Raw genomic sequence first — 18,520 nt, forward strand, 5'->3', positions numbered from 1 at the left:
CAATACTTATTCATTAATTAACACAATTGTTAATAATTCACTTGAGATGTGAAAACACTTAAAAAAGTTAATTTCATTCAAATAAAAATGTTTGAAGGTATAAATTTATAAAGGAGACTCTCCAGTATTTTCATTGCACTAAGAAAGTTGAATAATCTTTGGTCAGAAGCCAATAATTATTCAAGTTTGGAATGCTGGCATTTTAAACTGCAATACGGCAATAAATCCCAAAACTGAAAATGTAACATTTTGCTCCTGAATGCTAGATTTCAAGATACAGATATAATTATATAAACTTAGGGCAAGGATAGCGCCAAGGGAGAAGCAGTTATGGAGTTATAGTCATAGAGTTAAAAGAAGATACTGTATGGAATATATCAGGTAATGGCAGATTTTAAGAGCTCAATTACTACAGGAAGAGGAGAACAGCCAGACGATTGGTCCTAATCTCAGTAAGGGAAAAAGAGGAGGGGGGAAGGAATAGGATAAGTAGAACAACACATCAAGAATGTAGTAGCAACAAAAAAAGGACAGCTTACAGGAGCACCATCAAGGTGGCAAATGGTGGGACAAAACTGGTTGTGATGAAGAGTTATGGTAATTGGCCAGGATGGTGCATATAATAACTAATCAGATGACAGACCTTCTTCTTCTTCAGTAAGTTGGTGGAAGACCTTAAGGGCCTATACAGTCTTGAGAAGAAAATGTGTTTGGTAATAAAACAGGAACTGGATTTTTTTTTGGATATAGCTTCAAAGAAAGGAGGTAGGAGTATCATTTCCAGAAACCAGATGCTACAATAAGATCTATTAAAATATCACTTAAATAAGTAACTTTCAATTAATGAGCATGGAGTGCGTAGGTTGGATTTTCACTCCAGAGAAATAACAGTCATAATACATCATTACCACTCCAATTAATTGAAACTGCAGTTTTAACTTTCATTTCTCTGTGGGCTTTAGTGTACTGTCAAAACCAGAGTGCAGGCCAGAGAAAACACAGCTGTAATCTCTAGTTTCTCATGACCAGAGAGAAGGATTTCAGCCAGAAGCTTAAGAACCATTACATGTCTCTGCAGAATTTCTGCCCTTCAAGAACATTATTTTACATCCTTTGAGAATTGGGTCGAAATCTGCCAGCTTACACAACGAAAGAGTGAAGTCAACCAGTTCTCCATTTTATGGACTCTTTAGCTCTATATCAAGGATATGGTTAGTTTTCTACACTTTTATATAAATCTCAGGTCTCGATTATAACAGTAACACAATGTAAATTTACAATATGGAACTGCCTGGCAAATGACAGCCATTTCAATGCATATATTATTGAGTTCATTTGGCTAAAACTTCATGTTGGAATTTGCAAAAACAAATTTAAAAAACTCAATTTACAAATGCTTGTTTATTTTCAAGGAAACATAGTATTTTCATAGCATTAGGAAAGTTGAATAATCTTTTGTCAGAACTCAATACGTACTCAAACTTTTACACTCAATCACTGCAAACTTAAATTTTATCTTTGTTTATCATTGTTTTGAACCCATACTTTTAAAAAAAATCCAGTTTTTAATTTCCTCCTTAGTATGTGTTACCTAGTTCTATGCTTAGACTTGTGGAAATTCTGAATTGTAAATGACAAAGGTACAAAATGGAAATTAGACAGTTGGCCCTTATTTCAAGGGGAGTGGAGTACAAGAGTAGTGAAATTTTATTACAAGTACAGAACAACCTCGGTTATCTGAACGTCAATTATCCAAATTTCGGATTATCTGAACAAGATCTCAAGGTCCTGTAAAAACATTATCTATTAGCTGTACAATCAGTTATCTGAACAAAATACTTCCCACTCATCTCATTCAGATAATCCTGGTTGTTCTGTAGATGAAGTGAGACCACATCTGGAGTACTGGGAGCAGTTTTCATCTCCTTACTTTAAAATATATTATTTCATTGGAGGAAGTTCAGAACAGGTTCATTAGGATGATCCCCAGTATGGAGGGATTTTTTTTGTGAGCAAAGATTAAATAGGTTGCAACTCTTCTATTGGAGTTTAGACAAATGAGATATATAGGATTTTTAAGGGGTTTGACAGGGTACATGCAGACAGGATGTTTCCCCTCATGGGAAAGTCGAGAATCAGATGGTGTAATTTAAGAAGGGGCAACAATTTAAGACTGAGATGAGGAGGAATTTCTTCTCACAGCGGTTTGCCACAGAGAGTTGCGAGGACTGAAACCTTGTGTATATTTAAGACTAAGACAGATAAATTATTTATCAATGGGGAAATAGAAGGTTATAGGGTAAGGAAAGAAAAGTGGAAGTGAGGATCAGCCATGATCCTATTGAATCGTGCAGCAGGCTTGACGGGCTGAACAAAACAGGAGTACGCCATTCAAGATTGTTCTGTCATTGAATGAGATTGCATATGACATTGATCCAAATTTAAATCCCATCTACCTCTCTTGAGTCCACTGCAACCTAAAAAAAAACTATTGCTCTCAGTCTGAGTTAAAAATATTCATTGAGTCTGCATCAATTTCCTTTTGAGTGTTCCATGCTCATCAGAAGTTGTTTCTATCTTGCTTGCATTTTATATTTATGACCTTTTGTCCCAGACTCAACACCCACCCATCAGCAAAAAGTACTTCGCCCTATCTATCCTATCGATTGATTCAAGATCCTAACCTGAATTAAATCTCCTCTTAACACTCTTTCCGGGCAATACAAGTCTAGTTTATATATTTTGTTTTCATAATTCATCCCTTGGAGCCCTACTTGTGTTCTTATGAATCTGTGCGACACTTGTTCCAAAGTCAATATATCTGCTCTAAATTGCAGTACCCAGAACTTTATGCAGTATGATGGGTGTTGTCTAACCAAGGAACATTACTATAGTTTAACTTTCTCTCCACTATATTCTAGTCATCTAATTACAAAAATTAACATTCCACTTACCAGGTTTGCCTATATTTTGTACCTAAACGCATTTTAATGATCCATGCATTTAGACTCTTAAAATGCTTTTGATTTCCACCGTTGATAGGGATTCACTAACTATCTTTGTATATTCTCCATTATATATTTGTTTATGAGCCATACCTCATACTTTGTTGCAGTGAGATCCTTCATTCAGTTTTGCCCATTCCTTTTATCAATGCCTTTTAGTCATTTTATCATCTAACCACAGTATTTACCACTAATTATTGTCTTGTTGGCAAATAATAGTGTTAACTACTTTGTTATTTACATCAATGATGCATACACTGGCTGGTTGAGAACCCAGCACAGATCCTTGTGCAACACCATGCGTCACTTCCTTCTAAATCTAATGTCATGTTGGAATACTGTAATGTATAATGTTGCTGTTAGTTCTCAACAGTGGAATCCTTCATTTTGTTCTACAGTTTGTTAAATAGTTGATCACAGAATGATGGTAACACAATTAGATGTGGGACATATCATTTATGCAAATACTTGGTTTAATTGCAGCCCTTATTCTGAGGAATAAATAACATTTATAAGATTGGTTATATCATTCAATATTCAAGAACTTAGTTGGGGTGGGGTTCACTAAATCTGCTCATATGCAGCAGTAGTCAGTAAAAGACAATTCATTTGACAAAAGAAATTGAGAGGTAGATGAAAAACTTTTAGATTTGATGTCATGCCCCTATGGTGTGTCCATTTTCTTGATACCTTATTGGATTTAATTAAAATACATGCTTGAATTGATGATAAAATCTGCCAACCATGATATTAAAGTACTGGGATTGAGGAGTTATAAGTACTTCTTATTATTTGACTTTTAGCTTAAAGGGGCAATAAAACTATGAAATACTCCATAATCTGACAACAAAGGAGTGCTTTCATTGAGATATCTTCCAATAAACTCGAGAAAATGATCATTTGAAGATCAGATTAATTTTAAAATTGGCTTTCTATTGGTAAACACAATTGATGAACAAAAGCTGGGATTCCTTGGATGAGTTCAAATTAAAAACGTGACTTTTAAAAAGGTATAGGTAAAATAAAACAAAAAAAAATCAAGTGGAGCAAAGAACTAGAGGGGAAACAAAAATCATTAGAAAGCTAAAGTATACAATGAGGAAAGACAGTGGATTACAGAAAAAAATGTGAAATCATTTTATAAATATAAAAGCTGGAAGAAGAATAAAATCAAGGAGGACTCCAGTTTGCGATGTCAGTACTGGAGAGCTACTGCGCCTCTGATTGGCGAGCATCTCTCCTAGGTGGGATTTCAGTGCTGTACTGGTTGGTGCAATGATTTACTATTTACACATTACAACAGGGGTTCTGCTGCAAATTAGGCACAGCACTTCATTCCGTTGGGGTTTCCAAAGATTGAGTCAACAGGAGTGTCACCAGCTTTTATCTTGGATATCAGGATCCCCCTTGCCTGCATTTAATTCTGCTCTTTATCTCAGTTTTGAGCAAAAGTTATAATGGAAACAAGGAGGAGATTGACCAAAAAGATAGGTTTACTGCAGAAGTAGCACTGTTAAAAAACTGATGAAGCTTAATATGGAAATATGCTACACCCTGAGGGAAGTCAGAGAGGAAATAGCAGAGGTGTCGACCACATCCTTGGATTATGGAAGTTGTGACAGAGAGCAAGAGAGTTGCCAATGTAAAGTTCAGGAGGAGATTAAATTAGGTAACGATAGTCAGCTGCAAAATGGTAGCACAGAAGCTTCTAGATACCATTAACACAAAATAAAATTAATACTTATTTTGAAAGACGAGGACTAAGTATAGGCAGCTTGGATTTGCAAATGACAATTCATATCTGACAAATTCAGCTGAACCTTTTGAGAAAATAACAATATATTAGTACATGAAACAATTGGATGTTGCATATTTAGTTTTTGAAGAGGAGTTTGTTAAATGCCAAATGAGAGACTTACAGATAATCTTTTTTTAAGGGAATCTGGCAGCATGGAACGGAAGTTGGTCAAAGGATATAAAAACAAAGAATAGTAGTTGATCGGTATCTTTCAAACTAGAAGGATGTAAACAGAGGTGTTCCGCAGGGGAACACTATTGGGAACATAACTGGGATCATTAAGAAAAATGTGAATTATTTTCCTTATAGCATAAAATGTTATAAGGAGATCTGACAATTGTCCACAATTATTATTGAATGGGTGGTTGTACTGTACTATTTAGTCAAAGAAACTATCAAATCTATAAATAGAGAGGCAGACGTACCACCAGAGCTTCACTGAAGGCTCTCACTGATGATGTTACCTAGTCATGGTGATGAAACGTCTGAAAACAAACCTTCCAACTCAGCGAGCTAACTTACATCAAAATCATCAACCTGAGCTGCAGATCTTCTCAAAAATCGCTAACAATCAAATCTGTTAGATTCTTCCCCAAAGCTTCCAAACGTCTGCTTATTCTCCCAGGTTTCAGAATTTCCTCTTAAATGTTCATAAATCTTCAGACTGCAGACATACGTGCTTACGAATTAGAAGAAGGAGTCAACCAGTCAGTCCTTAAAGCCTGCTCCAACATTCAATAAAATTGTGGCTCATCTTCCTGCAGTCTCATAGCTGCATTCCTACCTACCCCAACAACCTTTGACACTCTTACCTAACAAGAATATATCTACATCTGCCATACAACTATTCAAGGACTTCCACCACCTTTTCAAGAAGAGAATTCCAAAGATGCATGACCCTCAGAGAAAAATATGCCTTATCTCTGTTTTAAATGAACGATTCCTGATTTTTAAACAGTTATCCCGGTTCTAAATTTGTTTACATGAGGAAGCATTCCCTTTACACCTACCCTGTCAAGCATTTTCAGGTATTAGCCCAGTAAGCCTTCTCTGAATATCCTCCAATATATTTATATTCTTCCTTAAATAGGGAGACCAATATTGTGCACAGTACTTCAGATGCAGTATCATCAGTGCCCTGTATAACTGAAGCATAATCTCTTAATTGTTGTATTCAATTCCTCTTATGATAAATTATAATCCTTTTAGCTTTCAGAATTACTTGCTGTAAAATATAATTTTGTGTAGTTCATGCATGAGAACTCTCTGCAATCTCTCTCATTATTTTGATAATATGCTTTTTTTCACTTGCTGAAAAATAGATAATCTCACATTTGCCCAAATTATACTCTATTTGCCACATCTTTACCTACTCAGTCTATGTATAGGTTTGTAAACTCTATGTCCCCTTTACAGCTTTCCTCCAATCTATCATTGTGTTGTCAACAAATTTGGTGACTGTACCTTCCATCCCTCCATTTAGGTCATTTGTATTCATTGTAAACAGTTGAAGACCTCACACACCACATGTTACATTTCACTAACCTGAAAAAGACTCATTTAGGTCATCATTCTGCTTCATGTTCGGCAGCCAATCTTCTATCCATGCCAATATGCTAACCCCAACAACATTAGCTTTAGGTTTTCATCACAATCTTTGACATGGAGCTTTATCAAATGGCTTTTATAAATCTAAGTATGTAATACAACTAAAGTATGTGTTACTTCCTCAATAGCTTGGTCAAACATGGTTTCCCTATTAAGAAAACCATATTGGTTTTGCATGATTACCTTGAATTTATCTAACTGCCTTCTTATTTAGTAATAGCTTATTTAGTAATAGCTTCTAACATTTTTCCAATTTAAGCTAAGTGACCCATAGTCTCTGTTCCTTTTTGAATAAATTTGCTATCTTCTAGTCTAACAAGAACGTCCCCAAACAAAGGAGCTTTTGAAAATTAAAACTATCTCACTAGTCAGTTCTTTTAAATGAATTCCTTCAGGATCCAGGTATTTGTAATTCTGCAGCTCCAACAATTTACTAAAAATGACAAAAAATATCATTGGAAATTTCCTGAGTTCCTCCCGGCCTTTTATTTCTTTGATCTATCACTCCTTATGAAAGTTACTTGAATACTTATTAATGAAGAACCATTCCATTTTCCATTAGTAATTCTAAAGATACACTTTCTATAAGACCTATGCTCACTTTGTTAATTCTTTTTTTCTTTAAATATTCATAAAAAAACACTTCTATCTATTGGTATATTTCTGTCTATGTCTTTCTCGAACTGTATTTTGTCCCCTCTTTATTCATCTTTTTAGTCATTAATTGTTGTCTTTATACTCCATCCAATCTTCTGACCAGCCATCTGTCTTTTACAATCGTATGCTTCTTTTTGTGTGTCTGCAACTGCATCTCTATTGACCTATACTTCATTTATAATTTGTCAATTCACTTTCAGCTCTGCTTTCATGACCAAAATTTTAAAATAAAGTCTTAGATGCACTCCTTTCTCCCTCAAATGAAATGTAAACTACAATCATAATCACTGCTACCTAGGGGCATTTACACAATGAGATTGTTGATTAATCATGTCTCATTGCATCATACAAGGTCTAGTACAATCTGCTCTCAGAGATGTCAGTTTTCTCCTTTTACAAATTCTAGGCTGTTGGCTGAGCTCAGATTTCAGGCCCTTGGAGATTCCTCCCTAAGATTCCCAAATTGCAAAACCCCCATTCAATTGATTCCAGATACTTGGACCTACAGCAGAGTACTCATTCTGAGTAGCAGCCCTTCTATAATCTCCCTTGAGCACAATTTCCCTCCCAGCAGTTCATTAAGTGGAGTCACCAAATTATTTCTCATCCTTTTACTGTCAGACTCCATGACCTTATTCTACTCCTGATAGACCTTGCGACCCGTTCTCATAACTGTCTCTGATATTGATAATTCAGTGCCCTTGATAATATTATTAACATCCCAGTGTTTAGAAATTTCCAAGTGACCACGGGAATACCATGAGAAAATTTTTGGTAAACTACAAAAACATATCAACAAAAATAAAAACATTAGAAGTATACCATTCCTGGAGGTGAATCATACATTAAGAAATAGATGGTAGTTTTACATGGAAAACAATAATGGACAAATGTGCACTGATCCACCATGTATGTCATTAATCAAGAGCAAGGGTTTTCAGATTCATATTGTCAGATCATTAGAACTATAATATTTGATTATAAGCTGCAGTCTTATGAAAACTCTGCTGGAAAAGTGGTTAAAGCAGCATCAATAACTACTAACTTTCCTGCCTATTCTGAATTTAATTAGTAATAAGTTGGTTTTGCTTCAGTAATATTGTGTACTCTGTTGGCATTCGGTAATATTTTATCACATTGATATAAATAGTTAACAATTACAATAACAAGTGTCTGGAGCATCTATCAAGTGTAGCATTTGTACAGCTTCTGTGTTCATTAGCAGTCTGAGGTCTGGCGTCTGTTCCAGTGTTGCCTTAATACTTCAGATACCTTCACAAAGTGCAGCCCCTTTACTATATAATCTAACCAATAAAACTATCACTCTGTAATATACAGTACTTATCAGAGCATCAAAATTTAATCATCATTTCTCCTGGCCAGGGAAATCTAGAACCTGGGGACACTACCTCAGGATAAAGAGTCAATCATTAAATCCTGAGAGAAGTATAAATTTCTTCACTCAAAGTGTTGCAATTCTTTACATTTTTTGAGAATCCAACATTGTGCATCTTTAAGGCTGTGACAGCTACATTTTAGGTCTTTCCTGGAATCCAAGGATACGGGGAGTAGTTGGTAAGGTGGAGCTGAGGCAGAGATGAAGAATGATTATATTGAATAATACAGCAGGCTTGGGGGTGCAGGTTATATGGTCTTCTAAGCCTATTTCTTACATTGTAATAAAATAGGTCACCCTCACCAAAACATTTGATCACCTACTGAGTGAAATTTGCATTCTTCATATGCAATCAGTGTTGCCTTGTCTCAATTATATTCATCCACCAATTAAAGGCTGAGCATACCCTCTCCAATGTTAAACTGAAATCGATTGCCAAGTCTCAGCCTGACCACAAATGAATGGATTCTCCTTCAATATTACTGACTAATAGAAAAATGTTTAAATGGCTGGTGCCATGTTGCAAGCATATGATCTTCTTCAAGATCTGCTACAAATAGGTTTGTTCTATTGTTGGATTTCAGATGCTTTAAAATGAGACAATAGCTGGAACAGGAAACTGGTTAAGCATATAGAAAACAGAAAGAAATACTGAAAGTTGCAAGTGCTATAGTTCAGAAAGAAATATGACAGAGCTTTTTCAGAAAGGTTCAATTACATCCAAAAGACAACCTTACATATGGAAGAAAATGTAAAATTTTTCCATTTCTGCACAAACATAATTCATATCATACAAATCAAGGTTCTTTTTCTACATTATTGCCAGTTTTACAAATAAGCAGCTCAATTTCATCTTTGTAATCATGCATTCTTCTTTACCTAAATCTTTTCATCATAACTGGGCATGAGATAAATCAGTGGGGAGAAGCAAAATAGCTCCCCCAATAAAGAGACTGAGATGCCATGAAGCAAAATGACATAATGTGTATGTAAATCTCAATTTCCATTTGTTGTGAATGAGACTAGGCTTTGGGTTCAATATCTAAAATAATGTGCAGTCAAAGCAGCTTTATTCCAGATACTCTATATACCCACTATAATATTCTTCATAGTTATGAGGTAACAGATAAATGGATTAAATGTTTCATGAAAATCTCCGAGCTAGAACAAAAAGTGCCCATCATGCCCATTCCTGCCTACATCAATGTTTCTGGCTCAATTGAGTACCAACCAGCTAATTAGGGACAGCAGGTCATTAGGACTGCTGACTACTTTGCACCTGTCCAGTAAGGCTCCCATTAAATCACAGGCCTAGGGCTGGTGTCCACCTGTAATGTGGTCAGGCTGAGACTTGGCAATCGATTTCAGTATAACATTGTGGAGGGTATGCTCAGCCTTTAATTGGCAGATGAATATAATTGAGACAAGACAACACTGATTGCACAGGATCAAGGGACAAAGGAATTAGAAGAACCAGAAAGTTATTCGACCTTTTGCATCTCCACCACTGGTTAACAAGATCATGGCCTTTCCTATAGGCTTTGTGCCAATGAATATCAAACCTAACTTCTTTCCCGTGGTCCATGTGCACCATAATATGGAATGGTTCACATAAAATGTAAGTCAATTGCCTTTTTAATCATTTGAATTACCAATTAATTGCACACTTAGAAAGGCAGGGAGGCATCCTACATTATTGGCACCCTACTTTGTGAACATGTGGCCAAACTGCCTGTGTAAAATCTATCCCATGCATTTTGGTCAGACAAGTGAAGGCTATATACTAAATACAGACTCAACAAGCACTGCTATCTCATCATATAAGGAGAGGCTGAACAGGCTGGGGCTGTTTTCCCCGGAGTGTCAGAGGCTGAGGGATGACCTTATAGAGGTTTACAAAATTATGAGGGGCATGGATAGGATAAATAGACAAAGTATTTTCTCTGTGTTGGGGGAGTCTAGAACTAGAGGGCATAAGTTCAGGATGAGAGGGGAAAGATATAAAAGAGACCTAAGAGGCAACTTTTTCACACAGAGGGTGGTACATGTATGGAATGAGCCACCAGAGGAAGTGGTGGAGGCTGGTGCAATTGCAAGATTTAAAAGGCATTTGGATGGCTATGTGAATAGGAAGGGTTTGGAGGGACATGCGCCGGGTGCTGGCAGATGGAACTAGATTGGGTTGGGATATCTGGTCAGCATAGATGGGTTGGACCGAAGGGCTGGTGTCCATGCTGTACATCTCTATGACTCTAATTGGATTGTCATATTTTACCCGATAGTCTCAGATTGGAGTGGTTAAAGAGTTCAAACTCTTTTTGTTTAAACAAAAAATTGGCAAGGTTGAGATGAACAGCTTTGACTCATGGTTTATTCTCACTGCCAGAGAATATATTTTACTATCAAACATTATAGGCTACTGCCAGCTTTGTACACTACAGGATGCATAATAAAATGACCCCTTTTCACAGTCACTCGAATATTACCTCATAACACCATCTCCCCAACAAGTAGTATAAAGAAGGGTCATTAGGCTTCAGCTCAATGGCCTTGTCGATGTGCTCCTAGAAGAATATCAAGAAACACAAGTTAGATGGTAAACTTAATAATATTGCAGTGCAAAGTCAGCAGAATCTGATTGAAAGTATCCAAAATACACATCCAAAACCTGAAGATATAGCTCAGTCCAATATTTCTATTTTTGTTCTTTATTTAGCTATAATTTGATTTTTTTTTGTCTTTGCCATAAAGACTTTACATAAATTCAAGGGATGCTAAGCAGGTAGTCTATTGCTGGAAGTGCCAAATATCTTATAATGATAACCCAAGGTCTTGTCTGCTTACTCAGGTGGATGTAAAAGATACCATGGCACTATTTGAAGTTGAGCAGTGTCTTGGACATTAATATTTCTCCAGTAATTTATATCTTGACAGGTAAACTGATCTTTTATTTCAGGCACAGCAGTAAATGGAAGCCAAACACCATTTGTGGTAAAACTGCAAAGTTGAAGGGGACTATAAGTAGGAATAGGAATAGATAGGCAGTAATTCAGGAATGTGGAAGCTGCACTAAATAATTACTGGATTCTGGGTAATCCACAATGGAGGACAGGGAAAAGTTGTGGCTGTAAGAGCTGCTCCTTTCTTCAGATATTTTAGGTGTTGGAGCTGATTTCCTCGAATTCCAGGAACAATAGAGTCATGGAGATGTACAGCATGGAAACAGACCCTTCGGTCCAACCTGTCCATGCCAACCAGACATCCCAACCCAGTCTAGTCCCAGTCTAGTCCCACCTGCCAGCACCTATAACTACTGTTTTATAAGCTGTTGCATTGTTTTGGAACTTTGGGGAATAAAAGATCAAAACAACGGCACTTTCAAAAGAAGGAAGAGAGACAAAGGATGGACCACATGGTCAGTGAATAAAACGAGAAGGAAATCTACACTGCTGTCTGACACTACAGTGAATCTGCACAGCTACTGCCTTTGCTGTTTGAGTTCAAGTATCTCTGAACATCGGAGTGCGTCTCTAAGAAAAATTAAACAGTGAAGTTCACAGCTGACCTTGGAAGAACGTGTGTGGGAGAGTTCACATCACAAGAGCAGCTAAGTACATAGTTTTAAAGTATAACATTGCTGTTCTTTTTCTAAATCTACAATAGTGAATACAGTGGGTTCTTTTTTAAGAATATGTTTTATTGAGATCTGTCTCTTGATTTAAATTTTAAAAATATAAAACATAGGTACTAAGTTAGCCTGGAGCAGTGTTTTTTTTAAGAGTAATAAGACTGTGCTATTTTCTAGATAGCACAATCTGGATTTGTAGATTGTGAAGGTGAAAAGATGGCTATTAGTACAGTGATGTGCTCATCCTCTCAGATGTTGGAGATTAGGGAGAGTTTCCATGTTACTGATGATTATGTCTGCAGTAAGTATCTTTGGTTGTGAATCCTATCAAATCGCATGGATTGGTTACAGCGGCAGATAGAAGCAATGAGCAATTTACAGGAGCTAGGTGATGATGGATGGCAGTTACAGGAAGGGAGAAAAACCGCAGATAAGAGTCAGGTTAGATGGGTTACCTCCAGTAAAGGTAGGAGAGGGAGGCAGATAGTGTGGGGTCACCTGTGGTCATCAAGGGTCAAAAATATATGCTGTTTTGGAAAATGTAAGGGGTGATGCACTCTCGGGGAATGTAGCATGAATTGCCAAGTTTCTGGCTCTAATGTAACGGGGATATGTCAGGTTCCAGGCAATTGATTGTGATAGGGGACTCTCTAGTCAGAATCACAGACAGACTTTTCTGCGGCTGACAGCGAGAACACAGAATGGTGTGTTGCCTTCCTGGTGCCAGGATCAAGGATATCTCTGAGAGAATGCAGAGTATTCTCAATGGGGAGAGGGACCAACAGGACATCATTGTACACATTGGAACTAACAACATAGAAAAGGAAAAAGGAGGACATTCTGAAGGGAGAATATAGGAAGTTAGGCAGGAATTTAAAAAGGAGTCCCGCGAGGTTAGTAATATCTGGAATACTCCTGGTGCTACGAGCTAGTGAGGAAAGGAATAGGAGGATAAAGCAGATGAATGTGTGTCTGACGAGTTGGTGCAGGTGAGAAGGTTTCACATTTTTGGATCATTGGAATCTCTTCTGGGCTAGAAGTGATCTGTATAAGAAGGAAGGATTGCACCTGAATTAGAAGGGGACTAATATACTGGCAGGGAGATTTGCTAGAGCTGCTTGGAAGGATTTAAACTAGTAAGATGGGTGGGTGGGGGGTGGGACCCAAGGACGTATTGAGGAAAGAGATCAGTCTGAGACTGGTATAGCTGGGAAAAGGAGCAAGTCAAACAGTCAGGACAGGCAGGAACAAAGCAGAAAACGAGGTAGGACTGACAAATTAAACAGAATTTATTTCAATACAAGAGGCCTAACAGGGAAGATAGATGAACTCAGGGCATGGTCAGGAATGTGGGACTGGGATAACATAACAATTACTGAGATGTGGCTCAGGACTGACACTTAATGTTCCAGGATCCAAATCCTACAGGAAGGATAGAAAGAGTGGCAAGAAGAGGGGGAGTAGCATTTTGATAAGGAATAACATTATGACTGTACTTAGGGAGGATATTCCTGGGAATATGTCCAGGGAAGTTATTTGGGTGGAACTGAGAAATAAGAAGGGGATGATCACCTTTTTGGGATTGTACCAAATACCCCCCCTGAGAGAGAGAGAGCGAGAGAGAGAGATAGTGGGAAATTGAAAATCAAATTTGTAAGGAGATCTCAGTTATCTGTAAGATGATAGGGTAGTTAATTTAAGTTCCAAACATAGACTAGGACCCCATAGTCGAAGAATGTGGTACTAGAAAAGCACAGCCAGTCAGGCAGCATCAGAGGAGTTGGAGAATCGACGTTTTGGACATAAGTTCTTTATGAGCAATGAGGCTTGTGGCCCAAGGGGGCTGAGAGATAAACGGGAGGGGGTGGGCTTAAGGGTTTAGATGGAGAGGAATTTGTTCAGTGTGTACAAGAAAATCTTCTGATTCAGTATGTGGATATACCTACTAGAGGAGGTGCAAAACTTGACTTCCTCTTGGGAAATAAGGCAGGGCAGGTGACTGACATGTCAGTGGGGGAGCACTTTGGGGCCAGCGACCATAATTCTATTAGTTTTAAAGTAGTGATGGAAAAGGATAGACCAGATCTAAAAGTTTATGTTCTAAATTGGAGGAAGGCCAATTTTGATGGTATTAGGCAAGAACTTTCAAAGGTTGATTGGGGGTGGATGGTTGCTGGTAAAGGTACGGATGGAAAATGGGAAGCTTTCAAAAATGAGATAACAAGAGTCCAGAGATAGTACTACCTGTTAGGGAGAAAGGAAAAGCTGGTAAGCATAGGAAATGCTGGATGACTAGAGAAATTGAGGTTTTGGCCAAGAAAAAGAAGGAAGCATATGTCAGGTGTAGACAGCAGAGATCAAGTGGCTCCTTAAAAGCGTACAAAGGCACTGGGAGTATACTTAAGATGACAATCAGGACAGCAAAAAGGGGACAGCAGATAGCTTGGGCAAATACAGTTAAGGAAAATCCAAAGAGTTTTTATAAATACATTAAGGACAAAAGGATAACTGGGAAAGAAAAGGGTCCATCAAAGATCAGCAAGGCAGCCTATGTTTGGAACCGCAGAAGATGGGGAACATATTAAACAAGAATTTTGCATCAGTGTTTACTGTCGAGAGGACATATAAGACACATAAAGTGTGGAAATAGATGCTGACATGTTGAAAAATGTTCAGATTGCAGAGGAGGTAGTGCTGGATGTCTTAAAATGCATAAAGGTGGATAAATCCCTAGAATCTGATCAGGTGTCCCTAGAACTCTATGGGAAGCTAGGGAAATGATTGCTGGGCCCCTTGCTGAGAATATTTGCAGTATCGATAGTCACAGGTGAGGTGCCAGAAGATTGGAGGTTGGCTAACATGGTGCCACTATTTAAGAAAGGTGGTAAGGAAAGGCCAGGGAACTAAAAAATGGTGAGCCTGACATCAGTGGTGGGCAAGTTGTTGGAGGGAATCCTGAGGGACAGGATTTACATGTATTTGGATTAGGGATGGTCAATATGGCTTTAAGCATGGGAAATCATGTCTCACTAACTTGACTGAGTGTTTTGAAGAAGTAATGAAGAGGATTGATGAGGGCAGAGAGATGAACACGATCTATATGGACTTGTGTAAGGCATTTGACAAGGTTCCTCATGGTAGACTGGTTAGCAAGGTGAGATCACACGGAATACAGGGAGAATTAGCTGTTTGGATACAGAACTGGCTCGAAGGTACAAGGTGGTAGTGGAGGGTTGCTTTTCAGACTGGAGGCCTGTGACCATCAGTGTGCCACAAGGATCAGTGCTGGGTCAATTGCATTTTGCCATTTATATAAATGATTTGGATGTGAATATTGGAGATATAGTTAGTATGTTTGCAGATGACATCAAAATTGAAGGTGTAGTGGACAGCGAAGAAGGTTACAACAGGATTACCTCAGATTACAACAGGATCTTGATTAGATGGGCCAATGGGCTGAGGAGTGGCAGATGGAGTTTAATTTAGATAAGTGAGCTGGTGAATTTTGGAAAGGCAAATCAGGGCAAGACTTATAGTCTTATTGGTAAGGTCCCAGGGAGTGTTGCTGATCAAAGTGACCTTGGAGTACAGGTTCATAGTTCCCTGAAAGTGGAGTTTCAGGTAGATAGGATAGTGAAGACGGCGTTTGGTATGTTTTCCTTTAATGGTCAGAGCATTGAGTATAGGAGTTGGGAGGTCATGTTGTGGCTGTACAGGACATTGATTCAGCAACGTTTGGAACATCATGTCCAATTCTTGTCTCCCTCCTCTAGGAAGGGCTTATGAAATTTGAAAGGGTTCAGAAAAATCTTACATAAACGTTGCCAAGGTTCGAGGGTTTGAGCTCCAGGGAGAGGCTGAAGAGGCTGTGACTACTTTCCCTGCAGCATCGGAGGCTTAAGGTGATTTTCCAGATGTTTTTAAAATCATGAGGGATGTGTAAATAGACAAGGTCTTTTCCTTGGGGTGGGGGAGTCTAGAGCTTAGAGGGCATAGCTTAAGGTGAGAGGGGAAAGATTGAAATGGTACCTAATGGGCAACTTTTTCATGCAGAGGGTGGTGCGTGTATGGTATGGTGTGTGCCAGAGGAAGTGGTGAAGGCTGGTACAATTATAACATTTAAAAGGCATCTGGATGGGTATATGAATAGGAAGGGCTTAGAGAGATGTGGGACAAATGCTAGCAAATGGGACTAGATTAATTTAGGATATCTAGCTGGTTTGAATGGTCTATATCTGTGCTGCACATCTCTATTATTCTATGACTCTAACTAAAATCACAACTAGACTTTTCATTCTAGACTTTTTCCCCTTAAATTTCCCAGTTTCTATCCTAATTCCTGTATTTCATTGAAATCTCCAGCCAAGAATAAATTTAGGGAATTATCCACAAACATGCTGACTTTGATCATTGGTAAAGTTCTGAAACTACTTGCTGAATTTTTTTTGACATGATACTAATTTTCTGAGATGGCCAACTTATTTCAACTTTTATCATCAGAAGTTCATCTGGAGCAGGCTTTGATTCAAGAACTGAGCGCAAGGAAGAACAGAGGTTCAAAGAGACAGCAAAAGTACTGGGAGAACAAGAGAGAAAAAGTAAATTAACTTTGAAGGACGCTTGTAAAGAATCAAAGAGAAAAAAGGAAATGATTTGCAAATATTATCAGAATTAAACTTGGAACAGAATATTTTCTACATGTGACTGAATTCAAACACAAGGACAAAAACAACATCCGTGTATACACAAAAAAAAGTCAGAAAGTACAAGCCAAAAAATACAAATCAGAACTGACAATGATCTGCAAACATTGACTATTCCCCATGCATTCCCCATGCAAACAAATAACACAGCTGACAGATATTTCAACTTTCAAGCCAGTTATTCAGGGACATAGTCCAACTTAAGAAAAAGAACCAAAAGAACTGTGGATGCTGTAAATCAAAAACAAAAACAGAATTTGTTGGAAAAGCTCAGCAGGTTTGCCAGCATCTGTGCAGAGAAATCAGAGTTAGTGTGTCAGGTCTGGTGACCCTTCCTCAGAACAGAGAAAGGGTCATCCGACCTGAAATGTTAACTCTGATTTCTCTTCACAGATGCTGCCAGACTGCTGAGCTTTTCCAGGAACATATGGCTTTATTCTTAAACAAAATCAGAAGACCATAAGACACTGGAGCAGAAGTTAGGTCATTCAGCCCATTGTGTCTGCTCTGCCATTCAATCATGGCTGATAGGTTTCTCATCCCTGCTCTCCCGCCTTCTCCCCGTAACCCTTGATCCCCTGACAAATCAAGAACCTATCTACCTCAGTCTTAAATACATTCAAGACTTCCACAGCCTTCTATGGCAATGAATTCCATAGATTCACCACTCTCTGGCTGAAGAAGCTTCTCCTTATCTCCATTCTAAAAGGTCATCCCTTTACTCTAAGGCTGTGCCCTCAGGTCCTAGACTCTCCAACCAATGGAAACATCTTCGCAACATCTGTCCAGGCCATTCAATGTTCTTTAAGTTTCAATGAGATCCCCTCTTTTCCTTCTAAATTCCATTGAGTATAGACCCAGAGTCCTCAAACACTCCTCATATGTTAAGCTTTTCATTCCTGGGACCATTCTCGTGAACTTCCTCTGAACATGCTCCAGGTTCAGTACATCCTCGCTGAGATATGGGGCTCAAAACTGTGCACAATACTCCAAATGTGGTCTGACCGGAGCTTTATCAAGCCTCAGAAGTCCATCCCTGCTTTTATATTCAAGTCCTCTCAAAATAAATGCCATAATTGCATTTGCCTTCCTAGGCATTGACTCAACCTGCAAGTTTAACTTGACAGAATCCAGGACTAGAACTCACAAATCGCTTTGCACTTCAGACTTTTAAATTTTCTCCCCACTTAGAAAATAGTTCATGCCTCTATTCTTCTTACCAAAGTGCATGACCTCACACTTTTCCACATTGTACTCTATCTATCACTTCTTTGCCCACTCTCCTAACCTATACAAACCCTTCTGCAGCCTCCTGCCTTCTCAATGCTACCTGTCCCTCTATCTTTTTTTCTAACACAGTTATTTAACTTGTCCTAATGCATCTATGCTATTTGCTTCTAACACACTACGTTATACAAACTCCACATTGTTACTACTCTGGAAAAAGAAGTCTCTTCTGAATTTATTATTGTATTTATTCATGACTATCTTATAGTTATGCCCTCTACATTACCACTTTTGAACAAATAGAACATTTTCTCTATGTCAATCCTACCAAACCCCTAAACAAAAACAGAAAGTGTTTGAGAAATTCAACAGTTCTGGTAGCACCTGTAGAAAGAGAAACAGAGTTAATGTTTCAAGTCCAGTGAGAGTTTCTCCAGTAATTGCTTTTTTTGTTTCAGGTTTCCAGCATACAGTCTTTGTTCTATTAAACCCTTCCAT

The 18,520-nt window shown here is 38.1% G+C and overlaps 1 protein-coding gene across 1 annotated transcript in view; it reads right to left on the reverse strand.

Moving 5' to 3' along the window:
- LOC140476541 (regulator of microtubule dynamics protein 3-like) overlaps positions 1–18,520 on the reverse strand; it is a 244,186-nt gene that overhangs the window by 31,158 nt on the left and 194,508 nt on the right. The window contains exon 8 of the mRNA XM_072569320.1: positions 10,951–11,028. Coding sequence (XP_072425421.1) covers positions 10,951–11,028 — 78 coding nt within the window. The remainder of the gene's footprint in view (positions 1–10,950; positions 11,029–18,520) is intronic.

Source organism: Chiloscyllium punctatum, chromosome 4 (genome assembly GCF_047496795.1).
Source record: "Chiloscyllium punctatum isolate Juve2018m chromosome 4, sChiPun1.3, whole genome shotgun sequence".
Lineage (NCBI taxonomy): Eukaryota > Metazoa > Chordata > Chondrichthyes > Orectolobiformes > Hemiscylliidae > Chiloscyllium > Chiloscyllium punctatum.